At 47.1% G+C, this 21,628-nt stretch overlaps 2 protein-coding genes across 2 annotated transcripts in view; both read right to left on the bottom strand.

Annotated features, from left to right (window-relative positions):
- Positions 1-6: 6 nt before the first annotated feature.
- Bbs1 (Bardet-Biedl syndrome 1) lies at positions 7-16,496 on the bottom strand. The gene is made up of 17 exons (XM_028771146.1): positions 16,434-16,496; positions 16,045-16,121; positions 15,890-15,924; positions 13,313-13,585; positions 12,748-12,794; positions 12,617-12,655; positions 12,446-12,518; positions 10,303-10,434; positions 9,016-9,122; positions 7,553-7,673; positions 7,260-7,418; positions 5,213-5,282; positions 4,459-4,617; positions 2,617-2,750; positions 1,384-1,518; positions 695-781; positions 7-454 (listed from the first exon to the last, which is right to left on the bottom strand). Exons 1-17 carry the CDS (start codon positions 16,475-16,477, stop codon positions 368-370), a joined length of 1,779 nt encoding a protein of 592 aa, XP_028626979.1. The 5' UTR covers positions 16,478-16,496; the 3' UTR covers positions 7-367.
- Positions 16,497-17,620: 1,124 nt separating this feature from the next.
- Positions 17,621-21,628, bottom strand: part of Dpp3 (dipeptidyl peptidase 3) — a 19,529-nt gene continuing 15,521 nt past the window's right edge. Inside the window, exons 17-18 of the mRNA XM_028770991.1 lie at positions 20,474-20,636; positions 17,621-18,189 (exon numbers count right to left, since the gene is read on the bottom strand). Of these exons, the coding sequence (XP_028626824.1) occupies positions 18,014-18,189; positions 20,474-20,636 (339 nt within the window). The 3' untranslated portion in view covers positions 17,621-18,013. The remainder of the gene's footprint in view (positions 18,190-20,473; positions 20,637-21,628) is intronic.

Below are 21,628 nucleotides of genomic sequence, written 5' to 3'. Positions count from 1 at the left end.
AGGAAGGAAGGAAGGAAGGAAGGAAGGAAGGAAGGAAGGAAGGAAGGAAGGAAGGAAGGAAGGGCGGGCTGGGGCTATGCTCACCCTGACCACCTCACATCTCTTCCTGGGACACCGGCAGAGTGACAGGCAGCAGGAACTGAGGGACAGTGCCTGGGTGGGTTCTGAGGGAGGAGGAGCTGATTCTGTGCACTCCATGTCTCGCTGCACAGGCCCACTGGCACAGGTGGGGAGCAGGGGGACTGTTTCAGAGAGGAACAGGGAGCTGATGCCTCACTACATTGCTGTCGGAGGAAGTCTGGTGACACTGGAAGTCACTGGATCTGATTGGCTCCATTTTGTGAAGGCTTGAATGCTGGCCCAGGGCTCAGGCAGCTGCCAGACCCTCACTCACAGGCATGTTGATGTGGGCACTCAGCAGGGGCGCACTCTGGCCTTCCCGGAGTACTAGCACCTAGGGAGGAGGAGACATGGCCGACAGGGCAACTTGACCTCTCCTCTTCACCAACAGCAAATCTGTCTGTGCTGGCTCAAGTGACAGGTTCCCAGCCTATCTGTTAAAGGGTTGGGAAGGCTGCGAGGCCTCTGCTGTGCTAACATACCCCATCACAGCCCAGGGCCCTGACAGTCTTCTCCACCCTCATTCTACTGGCTTCCCCAGGGTCCCACTTGCCTCTCTGAAATAGCAACCTACCTTGATCATGTCTGAGATGCCCTTGCTACTGAGACTCTCCACAAAGGTCTCCAGTGGGTAACTGAGTCCTGGTACCAGCAAAGGAACCTGTTTGGGGAACAGAAATAGATTAATCCTCAAAGCTCACATACCTAGACAGCATCTGGCAGATTACAAAGCGTTTATGCCTGTCCTCTCAGGAAGCTTCAGCCTGGGCAAGTATGACTAACCAGATCCAGGGAACAAGGTGCAGGGAAGGTAAGTGCAAGCCTGGGGCTCATGTGTCTGTGGTTAAACCTAGTCTACCAAGGCTGACTCCTCCCTGTTCCAGAGCTTTAATTATTGCTTCGCCCAACTTGAGAACACCATAGCCCTGGGGAAGCAGGTCCTTTGCTTCCATAGTGACTGGGGCAGAGAGTGGCTCCTTTTCCTCAGCAGGAACAGTTGGGAAACAGCATGATCTGGAGCCCCCTGCCCTCTCCAATTAGGAGCACAGAGGAAAAACTCACACAGCCATTTTCCAGCTCCTTCTGTGTGGCTTCCTGGGGTCTCTTTGGCTGGGAGAAAAGGCAGTAGAGGCAGGGGCTGTCTGGTCTCTGGCTTGTGTTGATCTATTAGCCACTCCCTTACTCTTACTACAACCTAATAGGGGCACTTTGTCAGCCCCAGCCCTGACTGTTGGAGTCCATGTCAGCATGAAGATCTAGTACCTTAAAGAAGGCCTGAGGCAGGGCATAGAGTGCCTCGTTGTACAGGAAGCAGACCTGCAGACCTAGTACTGGCCGAGCTGTTGACGTATTCTGCAAGTGAAGTGTGAGCTTAAAGGTGGGACCCAGGCCTTGAACCTGTGGAGAGAGTAAGATGGAGAGGCCCTTAAGATCCATTGGCCTTGAACACTGAATACCACCATCTTGCCTGCTGCTTCTCCATCAAGGGCCTCGAGATATTCTTCTCCAGTTCCATCTATCTGTTTCTTAAAGGGCACAGAAGCAGAGAGATGGCAAAGGCATGGATCAGGGAAGGTCTTGATGGATGCTACTTAGCAGATTCAAGTCCAGTTGGCTCAGGGCTGCAGTTGTGCTCATCACTGACCCCAGTGTGGGCACAACTGCCTTCCTTTTCCATCCTGGTGGCTCAATGACTTAAAGACCACCTCCTCCCATTCTAAGTGGCTCGATAATCCTCCCTTTTTCTATATCTAGCCACTCTCTTCAGAAAAGAAACATCTGAAGTTAAGCATGGTGGTGCATGCCTTTAATCCTAGCATTTGGAAGGCTGAGGCAGGTGGATCTCTGACTTTGAGGCCAGTCTGATCTACAGAGTTTCAAGACAGCCAGGGCTACACAGAGAAACCCTGCCTTGGTGAAGAGGAAAAGAAAAGAAAAGAAAAGAAAAGAAAAGAAAAGAAAAGAAAAGGAAAGAAAAGAAAAGAAAAGGAGCAATCAGAATACAGGCTCTAAGAACACACCCAGGCTCGCTCAGAATTGGTTAGGGCCCTCGGGTTTGTGTGCATACGTGTGTATGTACGTGTTTACCTAGAGTCAGGTCAGGGTGAACCTTCCCTGTACTAATTTTGTAGGCTGCTCATGCCAACAGAAATCACTCTCTGCCTTCATCTGCGGCCAGGAAAATCCCTCCAGGTTCCTGGGCTGTACAATATCCCACTGTAACTATTCTGCTTATTATACCCCACTCCAGCCTAGGGGTTTGAGGTACAGCATGGAACAAAAGAGCATGTGCCCCTCTGTAGCAGCCACAGAAGAGGAGAGCATAGTAGCTGAGCAGCCCTCTCAGGAGGACAGGAGCCTCAGGCTCTGCCCTGTGAGGTGGTGAGATGGGAGCACAGGGCTAGGTGGCTCGGCAGTGGCTCTGGGTGCTTACCTGTGCAGCAGGGAGGATGCCATTCACCCCTACCCCTAATGTCCCTACACTTGGATACTTACCACAGCATGCAGCTTGAGTGGCTCCCGAGCTGTGGTTGACATGGGGCTCAGGCTGGACTGCAGGGCCTGAACATAGGCTCTGGCAGCTCGGAGGCGCAGCAGGTAGAGGTCAGTCTGGAAGGTCCGGTGCATGGCTGCAGAGAGGACATGAAGACTGAAACAGTGCAAGGTGAGAGTACTCTTGCTTACATTATGTGAGAAGAACAGAAAAGAAAGGCATGATGGGAATAGGCAGGGCAAGGCAGGCCTGCAGGCGCTGGGAAGACTGTGGTAGGCAGGGCCATGCTGGACGCTGTGGAGCACAGCCCACTTCTTCCTTCCTGGCTCTCCTACGACCTCACTGCACACACAATCTCAGTCTCTATCCTCGCTTCTTTTGTTCACCCCTCAAGGCTGGATTTCAGTTTCAAGGCTGATTTTGGCCTTGGTCTTCTCACTCACCACCTTGTTCTCTGGATTAGCCCAAGGAACATTACTTTCCAGCTCCTAAAGGCTTCAAACTGGTTCCCATATCCACATGTTAAGCTCCAGATGTGCAGACACTACTGTATGGTGTGTCTCTAGCAGCTTGTGGGTGCCCAGGCCTGCCTCTGCTTTCACCTCTTAGTCATCTCCATCTATGTATGGTCCTATCCACACCAAGCTCAACCACCTACCCGCTGCCCCTGTCCCTAAGTCCCCTTGTTGGCTCCCTTAGCCCTAACCATTTGCCGGGTGCAGATGACCCTTCCTGAAATCCACTTCCAGATGTGGCTGATTGCATTGCTGCTGTTGTTCAGGGTCTCACTATGTAGTCAAAGATGACCATGAACTTGATATACTTCCTTCCACCTCCCAAGAGCTGGGATTACACGTGTGTGCCACCACCTTCATCATGAAGGTAGTTTTACAATTTTCTTTACTAGACTTTGTACATTTTTTCGTTAATATTTATTTCTAGGAATCTCTTTGCTATTGTGAACAGACCCTTTCTCATCATATTTGCCAGTTGGATATTATTGGTACATAAAAAAAGTTTATAAGGTTTTTTTTTTTAATGTGTATGTGTGTGCCTGCATGTGGGTATGTGCACATGAGTGCAGTGCCTGCAGAGGCCAGAAGAGGGCATCAGATCCCTCAGAAAAGGCCTTAAGATGATTGTGAGCCACTATGCAGGTGCTGGGGAATCAAACCCAGGTTCTCTGGAAGAATAGCCAAAGCTCTTAACCACTGAGCCATCTCTCCAGTCCAAGATTATGAGATTGTAAGACTTTTATATCTGGTCCCCTTATAGAACTTTATCCATTGTTTCACTTACATGTTTTGTTGTTATTTTGTTTGGTTTGCTTTTAAGACAGGATCTCACTATGTAATTTTCCCTGACCTCAAGATTCATAGAGGTACCTACTGTTTCTGCCTCCCAAGTGCTGGGATTAAAGGTGTAAACCACTATTGTGCTCCAGACAGTATCCTTCACTCCCTGTATGTGCCCCAACAGCCCTTAGAAGAAGTCAACTAGCACACAAGGTGAAGTTGGCTAGATGAACTAAGCTTCCGAGGTAGGGGATGCCCAATACCTTGCATGCCTGGTGTCATCATAGGTAACAAATGAATGGTGAGCGGGGAAACATAACAAGGAGAAGAATCCTGGTGAGTTTCTACTTTTCTCTTGAGAACTTCTGCCTCTGGAAGGAACTGCTGCCTCTGGTGCTAAGTGCCCTGGCTCTCACCAGCATCACCCTCTGCCATGAGGATTAGTTTGTTACCCAAGGGCAGTAGACCTCTGGCCTTCCCCACTGGCTAAGATGTCACTCATGTCCAAGGCACCCAGTGGGATTCTCTGTGGTTTTCCCTAAGTCTCACCCGTGCCAGCTTCCCGCTCCCGCAGCGTCTGATCCACATACAGCCGGGTCTTTCGGGGCACATTGAGTTTTGTGGTCTGTGCCAATGGTGGACCCACCTCACCAGTCCCTTCCACAAACACTGCTGTCCGCTTTAGGATCTTGATCATCAGGCCACCACCTGAGAAGTGGGCAAACAAAAACATACCCATTCCCCTCTTCTACCCCATATTCCCATTCTTCCCAAAACAACTGCACTCTTGCCCAAACATGTCTATCTTTCTGTCAAGACTCACTTTCTAGAAGAAATGAAATATCTCAAGTCTGTATTTTTTTCCTCCTGAAGAAGGGATCCATATGGCTTAGGACAGACTTGAACTCCCTTTGAACATGACCTTGAATTCCAAGTCCCCCTGCCTCCACCTTTCCAAGTGCTGCTGTTACAGTTGTGTGACAGCACCCTTGGCTGTCGGCAGTCTCTTATCACTCACTCACTCACTCACTCACTCACTCACTCACTCACTCAGCAGCTGTTTATGAAGAACTGTGATATTCTTGGCACTCAGGTGGATGCTGAAGGCATAGGCTGGAGAGGTACTGCCTGACCAGGGTTAGCTCCTAGGCAAAATTCCAACTACTATGATCTGATCCAATCTTACACAGGGCATGTCTGCAGGCCTGGGCTCCCACCTGTCTCTATCCATGCCCCTCCTCCCCCACAGAATCTCATCCCCTTCACTCCAGCCCCACTGTCCTTCCCAGACCCGAGTCCTCACCTCTAGTAGTCATGATGAGGGTGTTGTCTTCTCGCCCATATCGGCCAAAGCACAGGCTGGTTACTGCATCCTACAGGGGAAACCAGACTTTAGCTGGGAAAATATCTTGAGAAGGAAAGCAAGATGTGCTGGAGGGAAGAGCCCAAGTGAGAATTAAAATGGGTAAGATTTAAGAAGTAGCAGCAATATTGCCTCGGAAATATGTCTTGGATTATCCATTTCCCTTCTAATCTCCCAGGCTGTGCTTAAGTTCTACAACAAACACCCCTACCTTCTTTTTGTGTGGCCTTCTGATCACTCTCCTGGGCTACCTAATCTGCCTGCACTGGGTCCTTGGTTGCCTTTGCTGCCTTGCAAAACCACAAACCTCCAAAGGCTTTTCCTCTCCTTAGCAAGATATTTAAGGTCGTCCACATCAGATTCCAGTCCGTCTTACCCAGTTCTCCCAACCCTGTACCTTCTCGGTACAACAGGAGCCAACCACTGCTTCCAGATTTTAGACGTGACCATCAAACTCCAGTAAGGAGTTCAGTTCTATGAGGTGAGATGGCTTGGAGGGTAAAAGCTCTCGCTGTGTGAGTCTGACAGCCTCAGTTCAGTCCCCAGAACCCTCGGAGGAAGGAGGCCATTCTTAAAACTTGTCCCCTGATCCTCACATGCTCGCATGGCACACGCACACACATGTTATTTGTAGTATATTTAAGATATACTATAAATAAAAAAGACCCTGGAACTAGAGAGATAGATCAGGAGTTAAAGGCACTGGCTACTTGAGCAGAGGACCCTGGTTTGACTCTCACATCCACATGGTGGCTCCAGATCCAGGGGATCCTATGTCCTTTCCCAGCCTCCACGGAAAATGTGCTCATGTGCTACACAGATATGCATGTAGGCAAACAGCCATACACACAAAATTCATTTTTAAAAATCCTGATTGGTTATCCAATACCCAATAGTCAGCCCTAAAATCTAATACATACTATATGGCTCGATCAGATTGTAATTATGTGTGTGTGTGTGTGTGTGTGCATGTGTGCATGTAAAACAATAACAACTTAAAAAAAGAGATGATAATTTTGAGAGGGAGCAAGGAGGGTGGGTATGTGTGACGGGTTGGAGGGAGGAAAAGGGAAATGATGAAATGAGATGGTGATGATGGTGGTGATGATGAGAAGAAGCAGCAGGCCTAGTGGCTCAGGCCTTCAATCCCAGCACCCAGCAGGCAACACATGTACATCTTTGTGGGTTAGAGGCCAATCTGATCCATATAGTCATTCCAGGCCACTGAGAGCTGCATAGTGAGACCTATCTCTAAAAACAAACAATGTTTATGTCCCTCATCCTTTGTTCATGCTGCTCCTGGTCTAGAATGTTCCTCTGTCACTCATCTACTTGGCAAACTGATCTGGCCCCGAGTCACTCAGCCCCTCTCCTTTCTAGTGCTTTGCTTTGCCCCCACCCCCACCCCAGCTCTGTGTGTTCACTTATCTCTGGCGGCTGTCACCACATATAAACTCCCCGGAATCAAGGGCTTAGTCATTTTTATGCCCCTTTCCCTTCATGTGGCAACTGTATACATCGTGAAGGGCTCAACCAGCATTTCTAAGGCCCATCCCTATGGGGTCAGGAAAGGCAGTAAAGAAGCAGGGCTGGATGGGTGGAACAAGAGCTGAGGTCCCACTTGAGCTAAGGAGCTATGGCGGTTGACACTGCTGGAGGTAGGAGACTCTTTTATTCAGGGGTGTTGCCACCAGTAAGTTGGCCATGACCCAGTAAATAAACCCACTCCATACACATGCCAACAGCCCTAATTAAACTCAGTGGATTATGTGAAAAAATAAGACAAAACCCCATAAAAATAGGAATTGAGACCTGTTGAGGAGAAGGGTATCACAGGGAGTTGGGGGTGGATCAGAAGGAAATGTGGGTGAATGGGATCAATAACATTCATGTATGAAACTGTTAAAGACTAAATAAAAAAACCAGAGAAGGAAAAAAAGGGCTTGGGTAGGAAGAACCAGCGGCAGTGCTGGAGAGGCATGCTTACAGGGGCGCGGATGACATTAAGCAGGGCCTTGTCTCGGTAAATTCGGACTTCCCCATTGGCCAGAGCAGCCATGACAGCTTGCAGGCCTCGGGATCGCTGCTCCAAGAGGTTCATGGTCAGGATGGCCGCAGGCATCTGTACTGTCCACAGCTTCTTACCCTGGCAAGAAACAGCCAGTGTCTGCAGGGAGCTCAGGGCTTTACATACAAAGAAGGGGTGGCTGGAGCGGCAAGGAGTGGGCAGCTGTGGGCTCACAGGCAGACAGTGTGGAGGGGGCGGGCTGAAGTCCACACCTTGTGGGTGAAGCCATGCAGACTCTCTTGGGTGCTGCCCACCACCAGGATCTTGTGTACCCGGACCAGCCCCACAGGCTGGGCACTCAACTCGATGCAGTACTTGGGGTGTTTGGAGTCTCTGTGGAATAAAGGACATGATACCTCTGACCAGAGGAGCCTTGCGTCTAGCTCCCTGGCTGAGGTGTCCCTTCTCAGCACCCCAGATTAACCCAAGAGCACCCCTGGACCTGAGCAAATGATGAGATCGTTTCTCCACCAACCACTTAGAAGATGCGTGACCCTGGATGACACCAGGTATGTTTTCCTACTGTCCCCTCCTACTCTTCACTATGGTAACAAGTACCCTGGGATTTCACAGTTCTGAATATGTTTACCTGGTCTAGCCAGTGCTATTGGACTTGGAAAGTTTACTGGTTTATCAGAAAAGGATGGCTCATCAGTTTTCTGGCCTCTCCTTCTTAGTTTTACTTTTTGAGACAGAGGGGGTAATTTCTTAGTCATAGCTGTGACCCACTTTCTCCAGGCTGTATAGAGACTGTATCTCACTGGCTTCTGGGCTCTGGGAATTCTCCCTTCTTAGCCTTCCAAATGTTGGGACTACAGGCACACGCCCGCTTCATGCCACCAACCCAGGTGATGTTTCTTTTCCCACTGAGCATCTATTTCTTCTCAGTAAGAACTCATCTAACTTACATTATTTACTATATGTCTTCCCCATGAAGCAGATTCCACTTACCAGTGACTCTCCAACGCCCTGTGCACTACTGAATAGCATTTGCTCAATAAAATGTCTTGAGTTAAGAGACTGTCTGGAGGCTGGAGAGCTGGCTCAGGGGTTAAGAGTACTGACTGTCCTTCTAAAAGACCCAAGTTCAATCCCAAGCATCTATATCATTGTTCACAGTTTCTTGAAAATCTAGTCTCAGGAGGCTTGTACGTGGTGTACAGACATGCACATAGGCAAAATACTCATAAACATAAAATAATTTAGCTGGGCAGTGCTGGGGTACACCTTTAATCCCATCACTCGGGATGCAGAGGCATGCTGATCTCTGTGAGTTCGAGGCTACAGAGGTCTACAGTGCAAGTTCCAGGACAGCCAGAACTACACAAGAAACTCTGTCTCAAACAAACAAACAAACACTGTCTGGAATATCAAACTAATGCATGTGTCACATACATTATAAAACAATATAATAAATACTAGAGATTGTAGCTGCTTCCTCCACTCTCTGACTGCTGCCTCTACCCTCTGGCTGCACTACTCTCCTATTACAGCCCTCATGCCAGGCTCTTACCGGTCAGGCTCCTCCCTCCCCTCCCCGTTCCCCATCTACCCTCCAAAGTTCAGCCTCCTTTACAAAATTCTATCCTTTCAATTCCAAACTCCAGCCTACACCCCTTGTTCATCTTGCAAGCCTCTGAAGCCACCAGGTGTCTGCGGCCGCAGCTGCAGCTACCTTCTCAGGATGTAGATGCTCCCATTCCTGCAAGCAGCAGTCAGACGGAATTCCACATCAAACTGGCCGGACACCTCCAGGAAGACAGGGACACTGGGCAGGCTCATCTGCAAAGAAAATGGCTCAAACCTTCTGACCATGGTTGGAAGAAACTGTTAATTCTTGACTAAAATTCTGTAATCTTCGTTCACTTCCTACTGGTCCCAGCTTAAATTCCTATGCAGCTTTAAGTCTACACCATTTGGCTAAACTCTACCACCTCCAGCAAAGCATGAGCGCTATATAAGTAGACAGACAAAGGCGTCTGAACAGGAAGACCACGGGAGCAGCATCAATAACAGTGAGAAGCATTTACTTGGACACCAAGTGGCCAGGTAAATCCATGTACGTATGTATTTACATACATAACTCCATGGAGAATGTGGAGCCTTTCAGGGCTGATATGAAGCTGCAGTGGTGGTACACATCATAATACCAGCATTTGGGAAATGGAGCTAGGAGGATCGCAAGTTCAAGGCTAGTCTGGGCTACACTGCAAAAAAAAGCAAAGAATAACAACAAAAAGGTTGACATGGTTTTGTGAGCACAGGAAGACCCCAAGGTTATAGAGTAACCTGAAAAGAGCAAATTGTTGGATCTGCACATGAGCCTGTCTATCTAAGGATACTGTACTGCTCACACTCACTATCAACGTAAACAAACCTAGACTCGCCTGAGAGGAGTTTCAGTTGAGGAGCTACATAGGTCAGGCTGCCCTGTGGGCAACTGTCTGGATTGTTAATTGAACTGGCAAGGTACACCATGAATGTGGGCAATATGATTTTACTGGCTGGGCCCTGAGCTGATGAGTTAAGAAAGCCAGCTGCAGATGAAGCCGGTGCCAGCAGACAGCCTGCGTGTGTTCCTTCCTCTCTGTTCTCCTCTGTGGAGTTCCTGCCTCACTTCCCTGAAATGGTAAACTGTAACCTGGAGCTCTCAGTCAATCAAGCCCTATCTTCCCTGAGTTCCTCTTGGTCAGAGTGTTTTATCACAGCAGCACTAATGAACTAGAAGTATACCTCTCTATCAAACAACAATATTTGAACCAAGCTAGACAAGAATTCCACACATGAGAATGTCTGGAAGCATCAGTGCTGAACCTCTCACACCAGAGTGGTGAGCTCTTGGGACATCTAATCTTTCTTTATGCTTAGCTACACTTTCTGAACCCTGAACTACCCACACTCGGAGAACAAGAGGAACATATTCTGGACCTTGTATAAAACCAGGGACAGACCTGATACTGACCTTAGCCAAAATGGTGAAGGCCTCAGGGTCCAGCACAAGGAGTTCCTTGTTCTCAGTGCCTAGCACCAGACAGGACACTGCATCCTCATCCGCCAGGTTCTTCTTCAGGGTGGTCATTGTGGTGATGACTGTCTGCAGAAGACCCCACCATGTTCCCAGATACCCCAGAGCCAGAGGAGGAGAGGGAGAGGGCAAAAGAGGAACAAGTATCAGAAGTTGCCTGAATGTTGATAGCAAGAGTGTTTCTTCTACAAACCTAAATGCATAACGATAAGTATTGTCTAAGCCACTCATGAGCCGTTCACATGTTGGTCAAAACCAACAGGGCCACACAGTTAAGAGCTGGGTGTGATTAGTCACAACTACTGTGGAATCTCAGCAGCAGGAGCTGGAAGATTGCTGCATGTTCAAGGCCAGCTTGGCTTAAAATTCCAGTTCCAGGCTAGCCCAAACTACCTAGCAAGACCTTGTTTCAAACAAACAAACAAACAAACAAACAAACAAACAAACACTCTAAACAACAAAAAGACATGTTTTAAAAGAAGATCCAATGACATGGGCATCTGCAGGCAGCAGGCCCAAATGCAGTGCACATGTGTACATGTGGGCAAAACATTCATACACATAAAATAAAAATAAAATATATCTTTAAAAAATGTCGCCAGGCAGTGGTGGTGCATGCCTTTAATCCCAGCACTTGGGAGGCAGAGACAGGAGGATTTCTGAGTTCGAGGCCAGCCTGGTCTACAGAGTGAGTTCCAGGACAGCCAGAGCTATACAGAGAAACCCTGTCTTGAAAAAAAGAAAAAAAAAATGTTTACAATCCAGGAGTGGTAATACAAGCCTTTAATCCCAGCAGTCAGGAAGCACAGACAGGTGAATCTCTGTAAATTTAAGGTCAGCCTGGTCTACACAGTAAGCTTTAGGATAGCTGGGACTATATAGTGAGACCCTGTCTCAAAAACAAAACAAAATAAAATAACATATGTGAACATAGAAACATGCTAAAACCTAAACCCACAAGCACAGACACTGGTTCTCTCTGAGCAATGAGAGCAGAGCTTTTCTGGAACGTCTACAGGAGACACCTGTTTATTCTGTAGTTACAACTGGATGTCTAAAAGGAAGGCTTCCATTTCAAAGAGTTTCTCTATGGAAACTAGCAGAAGCAAAATGTTTTCTTGTGAATGAGTGCACTGTATGCTGTGCACGCATCATTACAAGTGCACACAGAAGCACTGGAGGGGTAGTGGGTACACACGGTGACGTGAACCACCGAGGGTGGTGGTGCAGGCCTGCAAACTCAGCACTGGGAGGCAGAGGCAAGAGGATCAGGAGAGCAAAGACAAACTCAACAAATGAGATGCTATCACAAAAAAGCAACCAGTGAAATCAAACAAATGGAAAAAAATCATAACCAATTAAATAATTAACGAGCTACTAAAATTAGAGTTCTCAAAGGCTATGTAAAATATGACGTTCTCAAGATGTTACTCAAGGGAAGCAGCATAGATGCCTATCTGTGAAGGAACTGTTCAGAAATGGCAAGAAGAGCGTGTCTCTAGGAAGTGGAATCATCTTTATAGTCCTCTTTTATTTTCTGAATATTCTGCAATAAGGATGTAATTATCTTTATCCTTAAGAATATAAGTGTGATAATATTATGTCATAGCTGTTTCATAGCCATCCATGCTAGAAAGCTCCCTGCTTTTAGACCCTAGACTTGTGCCACTGGCCAGGCTCAGTGTTAGAATCAATTGCTGATTACATGGTCTTTTTTTTTTTTTTTTTTTTTTTTTAAAGAGGAGTGTTTGGAGCTGGAGATACAGTTCTGTTGGTAAAGTGTGTGCTTGGCAAGCAGGCGCTGTATTTGATCCCCAGAAGCCATAGACGAAATGCCAGGGAGGCAGAGACAGACAGATCCCTGTGGCCTCCTGGATGGCAAATGTAACCTAATTGGTGAGCTCTATGCCAAAAGAAACCTTATCTCAAAGGAGATGGATGGCATTCCTAAGGAATGACCTGAGGTCATCTCTGCCCTCCACACCCAGGCACACTCAAGTGCACCTGTCTGCATATGAACACACACAATTTTAAAAGTGTAAACACTTTGATAGGGCAATAAAGAGAGAAAGGGTATTACCTGCCGCTTGATAACCTTGGACTTGTGCTGGTTCACAAACGCCTCCATTTCACTAAGCTCCAGCTGCAGAAACCTGCACACACACAGAACGGGGACCGGCATGCCGTGGCCTGGCTGCCTCTGGTGCCAGTCCACAGGCACCCCCTCCGCCCTGCCCCAAAGGACTCCTACCTGAGTGACTGCACAGACAAAGGCACCTCTGCCTTTTCCCTGCAATGACAATGGCCAACATGGCGGCTTTCATGAGGGTCATAGGAGAGCTTCAGGATGAAGGAGTGCAAAGTGGGAAAGTGGGCTCTCACCTGATGTCCTCCAGCATCTCCTTCAGTGTTAAAGGGTCAATCCGGTCCTGTGTCAGCATGGGGAGAAGAGAGAGCCTGTGAGCTCTAACTGGCAGCTATGCCCTCAGCCAGCTTACTATGTCTATACTTGGGCACGAGGGGCAGGTCTTTCTCTTCGCTTTCTTCTCAATGGCTTGGCACTCAACCTCAAGTCTGAGATCTCGCTTTGAATCCACCTCGGGATCATGTTCGTCCTCTTTATTGTTGCCTCCTAACGTGTCCCTACTCTCCAGGGTCACCCCCCCACTCACTCAGGTGAGCCTTTTCCTTCTTTAGTTCCTCTTTCTCCACAGGTAGGAAGGGATGTAGTTAGTGGAAAGGCATCTAAATGTTTCTATGGTGACTGCTCTCCAAAGGACCTGGCTCAGTGCCTTCTTGGAAGCTACTGCTCAGGGCTGAGCACAGCATCTCACTGTTGCTCCAGAGCTGGGCTGAGGCCTACCTTCCACTACTGCGAGCCCACTGAGAGTCTGGTCCTCCTCCTTCAGTGGCTGCTGTCTCTGAGTTCTTCTTTGCTGTCACCTACCTCTTTGGCTTGGTTCCAAAGGTCTTGTTCCAAAGGGTTTGGTGGTAACTGGGGCAGACTGAACTTGAAGTAGGGTCTAAGGTTCTTATAAACATAGACACAAGGTCCTGAAGCGAGTGCTAGGGCAGGTGTCCTGGGCTCGTGTTGGTCCATGAGGAAGGTGGCAACCGAGGCCGGCAGAGCAGGCAGTGGGCTTTCTGTCAGCACTGTGGGTCCTTTGAGCACCTTCAGGCGGGGCTGCTGCCCACCTGGTCCAAGGTCTCCCACCACCAGCTGCAGGGAGAAGAGACTGTTCAGCATAAAGGCCGTCTCAATCATTCTTTTTGCTAGTGCTTTCTAATCCACTCTTACATTCACCCAAGTCTTGCCGTGAGGCTTAGAAGAGGTATTCCCCTTAGCAAAGTTACCTAACTATTTTGAACTCAGGTTTCTCTCTTGCAAAATGGGAATGTCTACCTCATGACACCTGGAGGAAAATCAAATAAAATCCTGAATTATAGGCCTGGCAAATGCTCAGGGGCGGATGAGGGGTTTATCTGTTCATTATTCATTCCTTTCCTTTTCCTGTGGTGATGGGGATTAAACTTGGGACTCTGAACATAGCTGTAATGTTCTTCTCTGTTATGGGGCTAAGATATTTTATATTTATATTGAAATAATTTTTTGGGGGGGGGTTTCTGAGACAGGGTTTCTCTGTGTAGCCCTGACTGTCCTGGAACTCACTCTGTAGACCAGGCTGGCCTCAAACTCAGAAATCCACCTGCCTCTGCCTCCCAAGTGCTGGGATTAAAGGCATGTGCCACCACTGCCCGGCAAAATAATTTTTTTAACTAAGAAAAATTTCTAGTTATAAAGAAAAGTAGAGAGAAAAGAATTATAGACCCTCATAATAACACTATCAGCCTCTATGATCACCAGCATCCTGATAATTTATGTCCTCTTGAGAAACAGAAAAATCTTACTTCCCTGAGTTTTGTTTCCCTTCACATTCTAAATTACATATATTTATATGTGTGTGGGGACAGCCATGTCATAGCACACGTGTGGAGATCAGAGGGCAACTTTAGGGAGTTGGTCCTTTCCTGCTATCCCACTTAACCAAGAGATAGAACTCAGGTCATCAAGCTTAGCAGCAAGCACCTTTACCCAATGAGACTCTAATGCCTATTCCCAATCAAGGTATTTTCCCTTACACCAAAGAATCATGTCACAGTATTTAAACTAAGAGGCTGTTTGCTCACCTCGGCAGCACACACACTATGATGAGGATGATATAGAGAAGGTTATTAACATGGTCTCTACTCAAAGATGACACACAGAAACTGGGCATATGGCCCACACCTTTAATTCCAGCACTTGGGAGGCAGAGGCATGTGAATCTCTGTGAGTTGGAGCCAGCCTGGGGCCTGGACTACATACTGAGTTCCAGAATAGGCAAGAATACTATATAGAAAAACTTTTGACCAAAAAAAACCAAAAAGACACACAGCTTTGAGAATCATTTCACATTTTAAGCCCATTATTTTGTATTATAAACCAAAAAGTTAAGCCATAACAATTAGACATAAAGAACTGGGGCCTGCAGTGGGTAAAGGTGCTTGTCACCATGTCTGATGGCCCAGGCTCAATCACTGGAACCTACATGCCAGGAGAGAACTGACTCTCAAAAGTTGTTACCTGACCTCCATACTTCATGCATCCTTCCAACACTAGATAAAAAAATAAATGTCTCCAAATTAATTTTGTCGCTAATTTTGTTTCGGGAGGTGGACTTCTTTGTTAGTTTGCTTTTGTTTTTGATGCAGTCTTACTAAAGTAGACCTGGCTGGCCTTGAATTTCACAGGTCAGTCTCAAACTCAGAGATCTCCCTGTTTCTGTTGTCCAAGTGCTGCAATTAAGTCATGCACCACCACTCCTAGAACCCACATTATTTTTTTAGAGAATCATATGTCTTAGTACTATAAATCCACATCTTGCTTTCTGTTTTACTTCTACAGATCATGTTATAAAATTAATGTTCACTTTCCAAATTACAAAGAAATTCTGGTGTTAGAGGGATGGCTCAGCAGTTAAGAGTACTGGCTGCCCTTCCAGAGGATTCTGGTTCAACCCCCAGCAACTCACAAGACAGCTCTCAACTGTCTTTAAATCCTGTTCTAAGGGATTTGACACCCTTACACATGCACACATGCAAAGCACCAATACACATACAAATAAAAAAAAATCATTAAAAGAAAGAAAGAGCCGGGCGGTGGTGGCGCATGCTTTTAATCTCAGCACTTGGGAGGCAGAGGCAGGCGGATTTCTGAGTTTGAGGCCAGCCTGGTTTACGGAGTTAGTTCCAGGACAGCCAGGGCTATACAGAGAAACCCTATCTCGAAAAACAAAGCAAAACAAGAAAGGAAGAAAGAAAGAAAGAAAGAAAGAAAGAAAGAAAGAAAGAAAGAAAGAGAGAAAGGAAGGAAGAAATTGCAATGAAATGTGCCTTTAGTACTGGTGAGTTCCAGAGTATGTTGAGCCTCTTTGCAAATCTCACTTCTGAGTTCTGCCCCTCCCTCAATTTTTTGATTGCCTACCTTGTACTCCCCGTCACCATGCAAATCTGCCAGTGCTAGAAAACACAAAAGGGTTGTAAATGAATCTCAGAATCCCAGTTTTCTCCATGAAACCGTTACCAGTTCCTCCCATCTTCCTAGAATCTGGGTGTTCCTAGGTCTGTCTAGAGACTCACCCAGGCAGGAGGAGAAGGTGTGGATGTTGGCCATGGGGTCGTAGTGTGCGTCCAGCCATTTCGAATTGGCTTCGTTGCTGAGACGGAAAAAAAAAAGATAGTTGGAAAGTGAGTCCCATAGCAAAGGAAAAAAAAGCTCTAAGAGAGATGACACCTGAGACTAAGAGCACAGACTCTGAAAGGCTCTAGATCTGGGCTCATTTGGCGCCCGGAGTGACCAGCCAATCACATACAGACACTTCTTGGCCGTCGGCTTTGCTTTCGTATCTGATTTCTAAAGGGCACTTCCAGAATTTCCACCGCTGTTAGAAAGCAAGAGCCCAGGACCCGCCACCAAGCACGATCTATTCATCTGAGGGAACGGAAGCAGTGAAGAACGGGGACCTAACCTCTCAGCTCGCCCGCTGTCAGAATCCGAAGACCTCGCAGCCATCTTCCCAGGTGTCGCCTTGGCAACCAGCTCAGCCGTCGCGCAACACCTAATAGAATCCGGGCATCCGAAAGCACAGGAACAAAAGTTCCGGGATGAAATTGTCCAGGCTGGGACCAAATAAGCGCTGGTTTCCTTGTCCTGTGCAACGCTGATTTACGGTTTCTGCATAAAAACAGGGGCCCTGGCTTCGAGGCCTGGGGAGGAGCCCTTTTTAGGGGTTAAGACTAGGCTGAGAAACAAATTAAAGGATAGGCTCTCGTGTTAGTACGTTCTAGTTCTTTAGCTCCTGAAATATTTCAAAGTACAAGAATGTTTGCTGCTCTTGCAGAGGACCCTGGACTGCTTCTCAGCACCTACATGGCAGCTCACAATTCTGTAACTCTAGTTCCAGGGGATCTGATGCTGTCTTCCAGCCTCTGCTGGCACCGGCACACACGTGGAGAAAATGCACACATACACACAAATATTTAAAACATGTCACAAAGGAGAGCTCCAGAACCCATGCTGTTTGTTCCTTCCTTTGGAAATGATATCAAAATCTTTTTTTAATCATTAAAAATTATAATTTATTAAAGGTACAAAGATGACCAATACAATCTACAGGTTTCTCCTGTTTAGATTATAATACAATGTTAAATAAGGCAGACTTAAAATTTTTTAAATATTTTAAAACCCAGAGCTTTACCTTTGAAGGAAAAAAAAGAAAGACCAAACTGCCCAAATTTGAATCATAGTATTCCTTTAAATCAAAAGTAAAGATAACTTGGGTTTGAAAAGACATAAGAAAGACGCTAATATTAGATACTTTATGTTAGAATAAGTTCAAGGTTAAAGATCTCTGTTTTAATTCACTTATGATGCCTGACCTCCCCTCAAAAGCCTGTATTTTTAGTTCCAGTGGTGGTAGTAATGGTACTTTGAAACTGATGTGTAATTCTTCTGCCTTGGTGGCTTTTTTTTTTTTTTTAGAGCTGTTTATAAAGAAATTGATGCTAACCACCAGAAAAGAACTCAAAGTCATAGTGACTGCTGAGGTAAATGACACCAATGATATCAAAATCTTATTGTGGACTGGAAGCCAAAAGTGATGTACTGTGCCCTCCCCAGGTTTTGAACTGAAAGAAGAAGAAACACACACATTGCAAAGATGGTGGTTGTCATATTTATTTTTCTGGCTATAAAAGTAATACACGAAGAGTGCTGGATTTGGTGAAAATGCTTTGAGCCCTGGCTCTGTCACTTGCCACCTGTCAGATCTAGAACAGTCACTTCTTGGAACTACCACCTTCCCATCTGGAAAACCAGACTAGGCACCCTGTTGAGCTCCCGCCATAGATGGCAGTGCAGATCCAGGAACTGAGGACAGTATGGTAAACTGGAAAGTGCTGACAAATGGAAGGGGTTTGCATCACCACCCTCAGCTGAGGTAGCACCAAAGTCCGAGCTCCTACCCCTCCCCTGACTCCTAATCACACACAATTCAGAGCCACTGACAGCCCTGGTTTGACAAAGAGGGGAGAGACCACACAGGTCTTCTCAAGCCTGGCCAGACAGGGCCTCCTGGACCTGGTCCCTCCAGAATTGAGCATCTGCTGCGGCCAGCTGGGTAAGAGCCTCCTCCAACTCAGGCCCATCCTCAGGAAAACGCTCACAGAAGGACCGGATGAGACCAGCCGCTGAGGCCTCATACTCTACAAGTTGGACTTCTGAGCCTGGGAGGAGATGGAGAGAAAACAGCAGCACAGAAAGATGTGGTTACATAGTAACATTCATAGGGGCAGCAAGTTCTGACTGAGCTCTAGGGCACAAACTGTTCAGTGTTCAGGCTAGTTATCTAGTTAAGGCATCAGAATAACCCTATGAGGAAGGCAAAATGACATGGGGAAGACTTAGAGTTACATGAACTGCCACCTGCTCTCATCCTTCCCTTATGTACAAAGTCAAGTCAAGTCTGGCATGGTAGCATACACCAGGATCCAGCACTCAAGGGGCTGGGGAATAAGGATCATTAATTTTAAGGCTAACCTAGGAAATCCTGGTCTCAGAAGCAACATAACCCCAACAATCACTAACAAAAATGACTGACAAAGCACTATGTCAGGGCTGGAGAGATGGCTCAGGGAGTTAGAGTACTCGTTGCTCTTGTTGAGGACCCAGGCTGCTCTTAGCTTGGCCTCCAGCACCCACAAGGTGGCTCACAATCAATATAATTCCAGTCCCAGGGGATCCAATGCCCTCTCATGGCTTCCAAGGACACTGCATGCACATGGTCCACACACATACATGTAGGCAAAACACACATCAAATAAATAAATCTGAGATCAATTTTTAAGTGCTATATTAGATCAAACAAGATAGTCTTTAGCCTCTTGAAACTCACAGTGCATCAACTGCTTCATACGTCTAGTTTGACGTATGTGCAAGTTTCCCAGCTGCTCTAAGCCTCAGAGCCTTGTGGGTAAAGTGGGGAATAAACATAGTACCTCCCTTCCTGTGCTATATGATAGAGCATCAGTGGGGTGCTCAGCAGCAGCTCTGAGCATCTGCCCTGTTAAGTGGGCCTGTCACAAGCCCCCTAGATTCTGGTGGGAATCGTCCCCTTGACTACTCCTCAGCTGCTCAACCTTTGCACTCTGTGTAGCATGTGGCCCTGAGAGGTAGACAGTAGCTAAGAGTGCAGGCTTCAGGCTAACATGGCCTAAGTTCAAGTCCTGACTCTGTGAAGACCATTGTGTGTATTTCAGTTCCCAGATGAAAACTGGTGAGAGGATATAGTAATCATTCTTCATTGGGCTTGGGGGAGTTCATTCTTGAAAAGTTCCCCACCCCACCCCCGCTCTCATACTGGGGATGGAACCTGGGACCTTATTTGGCAGTGCAAAGCATGCTGCCAGCTAGCTACAATCCCAGCCTATTGTGAAAACACTTTACCCAGTACCTAGGGCCTGCAAGTCCTTTACCACCACCATCATCACTACTACCAACTACCAAAGTGCTGGGGGTAGAACCCAGGGCCTCTTACATACTGGGCAAATGTTCTACCAGGGACCACACCCCAGCTCACCACTACCTTTGAAAACTCCAACCTGTTCCTCAGGTCTGGTTCCTTCCACCACTTCCTCCCAAGACCTTTCCTGAACACTCTGAAGCTACAGATGTGATCTTTATCCAAGTGTTTAGAGCACTGTTTGTACCCTTTAAACATGTGTGATTAATATCTTCGTTGAGTTTTCATCCTAATGGGCTCTGAACTACTTCAGAAAATAGCCTCAGTTACATCCACTGCTCCATCCCTCAGAGGCCTCCCCTGAACTCTGTGTATCAAAGCACAAAGAAAATGAGGCTGAGAGACAGGAGACTGAAGGGGTTATTTGAAGGGATTATTTCATGTTGAGGGGCTGGAGACAGCATGTCTCAAGAAGGTGCCATTTAACAGGGACCTGACTAACAAGAAGAATCAGACAAGCACATATTTGAAAGACACTGTGCCAAGCAGAGGGAACAGTGTGTACAAAGGCTATCAAGTAGAGTAGCCTTGGAGAGACAGGGCACACAAGGTACCGGTACCATGCAGGCAGGGTCAGGGATTCTGAAAATGGAATGTTACTTGAGAAGGGGGAACGAATGATCCAGGACATCTCCATCCTGAATGTTGCTGATTCACATTCTCTTCAGTTCTAGGACTACATGGTCCCAGCTCATTGCCTGACGTTACCTCCGTTGAGGACCTTCAGTCAGGATCTGCCAGGTCCAGGTCTGGTCTCTCTACAAGCTCCACTCTGTTGCCTTCCTGAGACTCTTACTGCTGTTTGACAACTAGTGCCATGTGTGTGTGTGTGTGTGTGTGTGTGTGTGTGTGTGTGTGTGTGTGTAAGGTTCTGGGCCCGAGGTTTGTCAGAAAGAACGTGGCAGAGATAGCCCTCCCTGAACCAAGCGCATCATCTGCTCTCTGGAGAGACCTCAGGTAGCTCCACCAAATGCTGTAACATCTGTTACCTTCGAGGCGAGTGTTGGGCTGAACAATAAGCTTCCGGGATTCCTTGCGCAGCAGTACGGTATCCCGTAGGGTGAGGAAGCACTCTGGGGGTGCGTCAGTGACTGTTGCATAGCCCTCGTACAGGGCCCGCCCTGCAACCACATCCCCTGTGGACTTCAGCACCTGCAGGAAGGAGGCATTGAGCGCGTCGGATGGGCACTATCCAGGGCTCTGCCAGCAGCCATGGCTTTGTACCTAGCTCTGGATAGGATGTGCTATGGCTTGTTTTTTTATAAAATTTCAGAGGTACAAACCTAATGGCTAAGCTGGGTATGTTAGCACCTATAATCCCAGCACTTGGAAGGCAGAGACAGGAAGATCAACAGTTCAGGGCCATCCTTGGCAACATAGGGAGTACAGCCTGAGCTACATAAGACTATCTAAAAAGTCAACAATCAAACATCCTAGATGGTTAATTTTTTTTTAAGATAGTGTCTCAATATATAGACTAGCCGGGCCTTAAACTCACAAGAGCCCCGCCCACTCCTGCCTCCTGCGTGCTAAGACTAAGGTGTGCAGCAGGATGTCTGACAGCTACATTGTTTCAAAAGGCTACTGCATCCTAAGAGGTTGGGCTTTAGGGTTAAGAGATTGCTCAGTGGGTAAGAACCACAAGCATGAGTTCAAATCCTGAGCACCCAAGTAAAAAGCTAGGCACTGACATATGGGCCTGTAATCCCAGTACTGAGGGTTGGGGTACAAGAGGGTCACTGGGGCTTGTTGGTTGCCAGTCTCACTCCAGGTTCAATGAAAGATTGTTTTGTTTTTTCTTTCTTTCTTTCTTTTTTTTTTTTTGTTTTTTTGGTTTTTTTGGGACAGGGTTTCTCTGTGTAGCCCTGGCTGTCCTGGAACTCACTCTAGACCAGGCTGGCCTCAAACTCAGAAATCCACCTGCTTCTGCCTCCCAAGTGCTGGGGTTAAAGGCGTGCGCCACCATTCTCACACACACACAACTCCTCAATATCTCATACACACACTCAACCCCTCAATATCACACATACACACACACACACAAAACCTCTCAATCTCTCTCTCACATACACACACACAACACCTCAATATCACACAGACACAGACACACACACAACCCCTCAATCTCTCTCACACACATATAC

The sequence above is a fragment of the Grammomys surdaster genome, unplaced genomic scaffold (assembly GCF_004785775.1).
Source record: "Grammomys surdaster isolate TR1022 unplaced genomic scaffold, NIH_TR_1.0 205, whole genome shotgun sequence".
NCBI classification, from domain to species: Eukaryota; Metazoa; Chordata; class Mammalia; order Rodentia; family Muridae; genus Grammomys; species Grammomys surdaster.
This window is presented reverse-complemented; position numbering and strand designations above follow the sequence as displayed.

Coding starts and splice junctions, on each gene's coding strand:
- Bbs1 (XM_028771146.1), bottom strand. CDS start 16,477: ATGGCTGCGAGGTCTTCGGATTCTGACAGCGGGCGAGCTGAGAG. Junction 7,674..9,015: donor AGCATCTACATCCTGAGAAG/GTAGCTGCAGCT, acceptor TTTATTCCACAG/AGACTCCAAACACCCCAAGT. Junction 2,751..4,458: donor GGAGCGGGAAGCTGGCACGG/GTGAGACTTAGG, acceptor TCCTCTCTGCAG/CCATGCACCGGACCTTCCAG.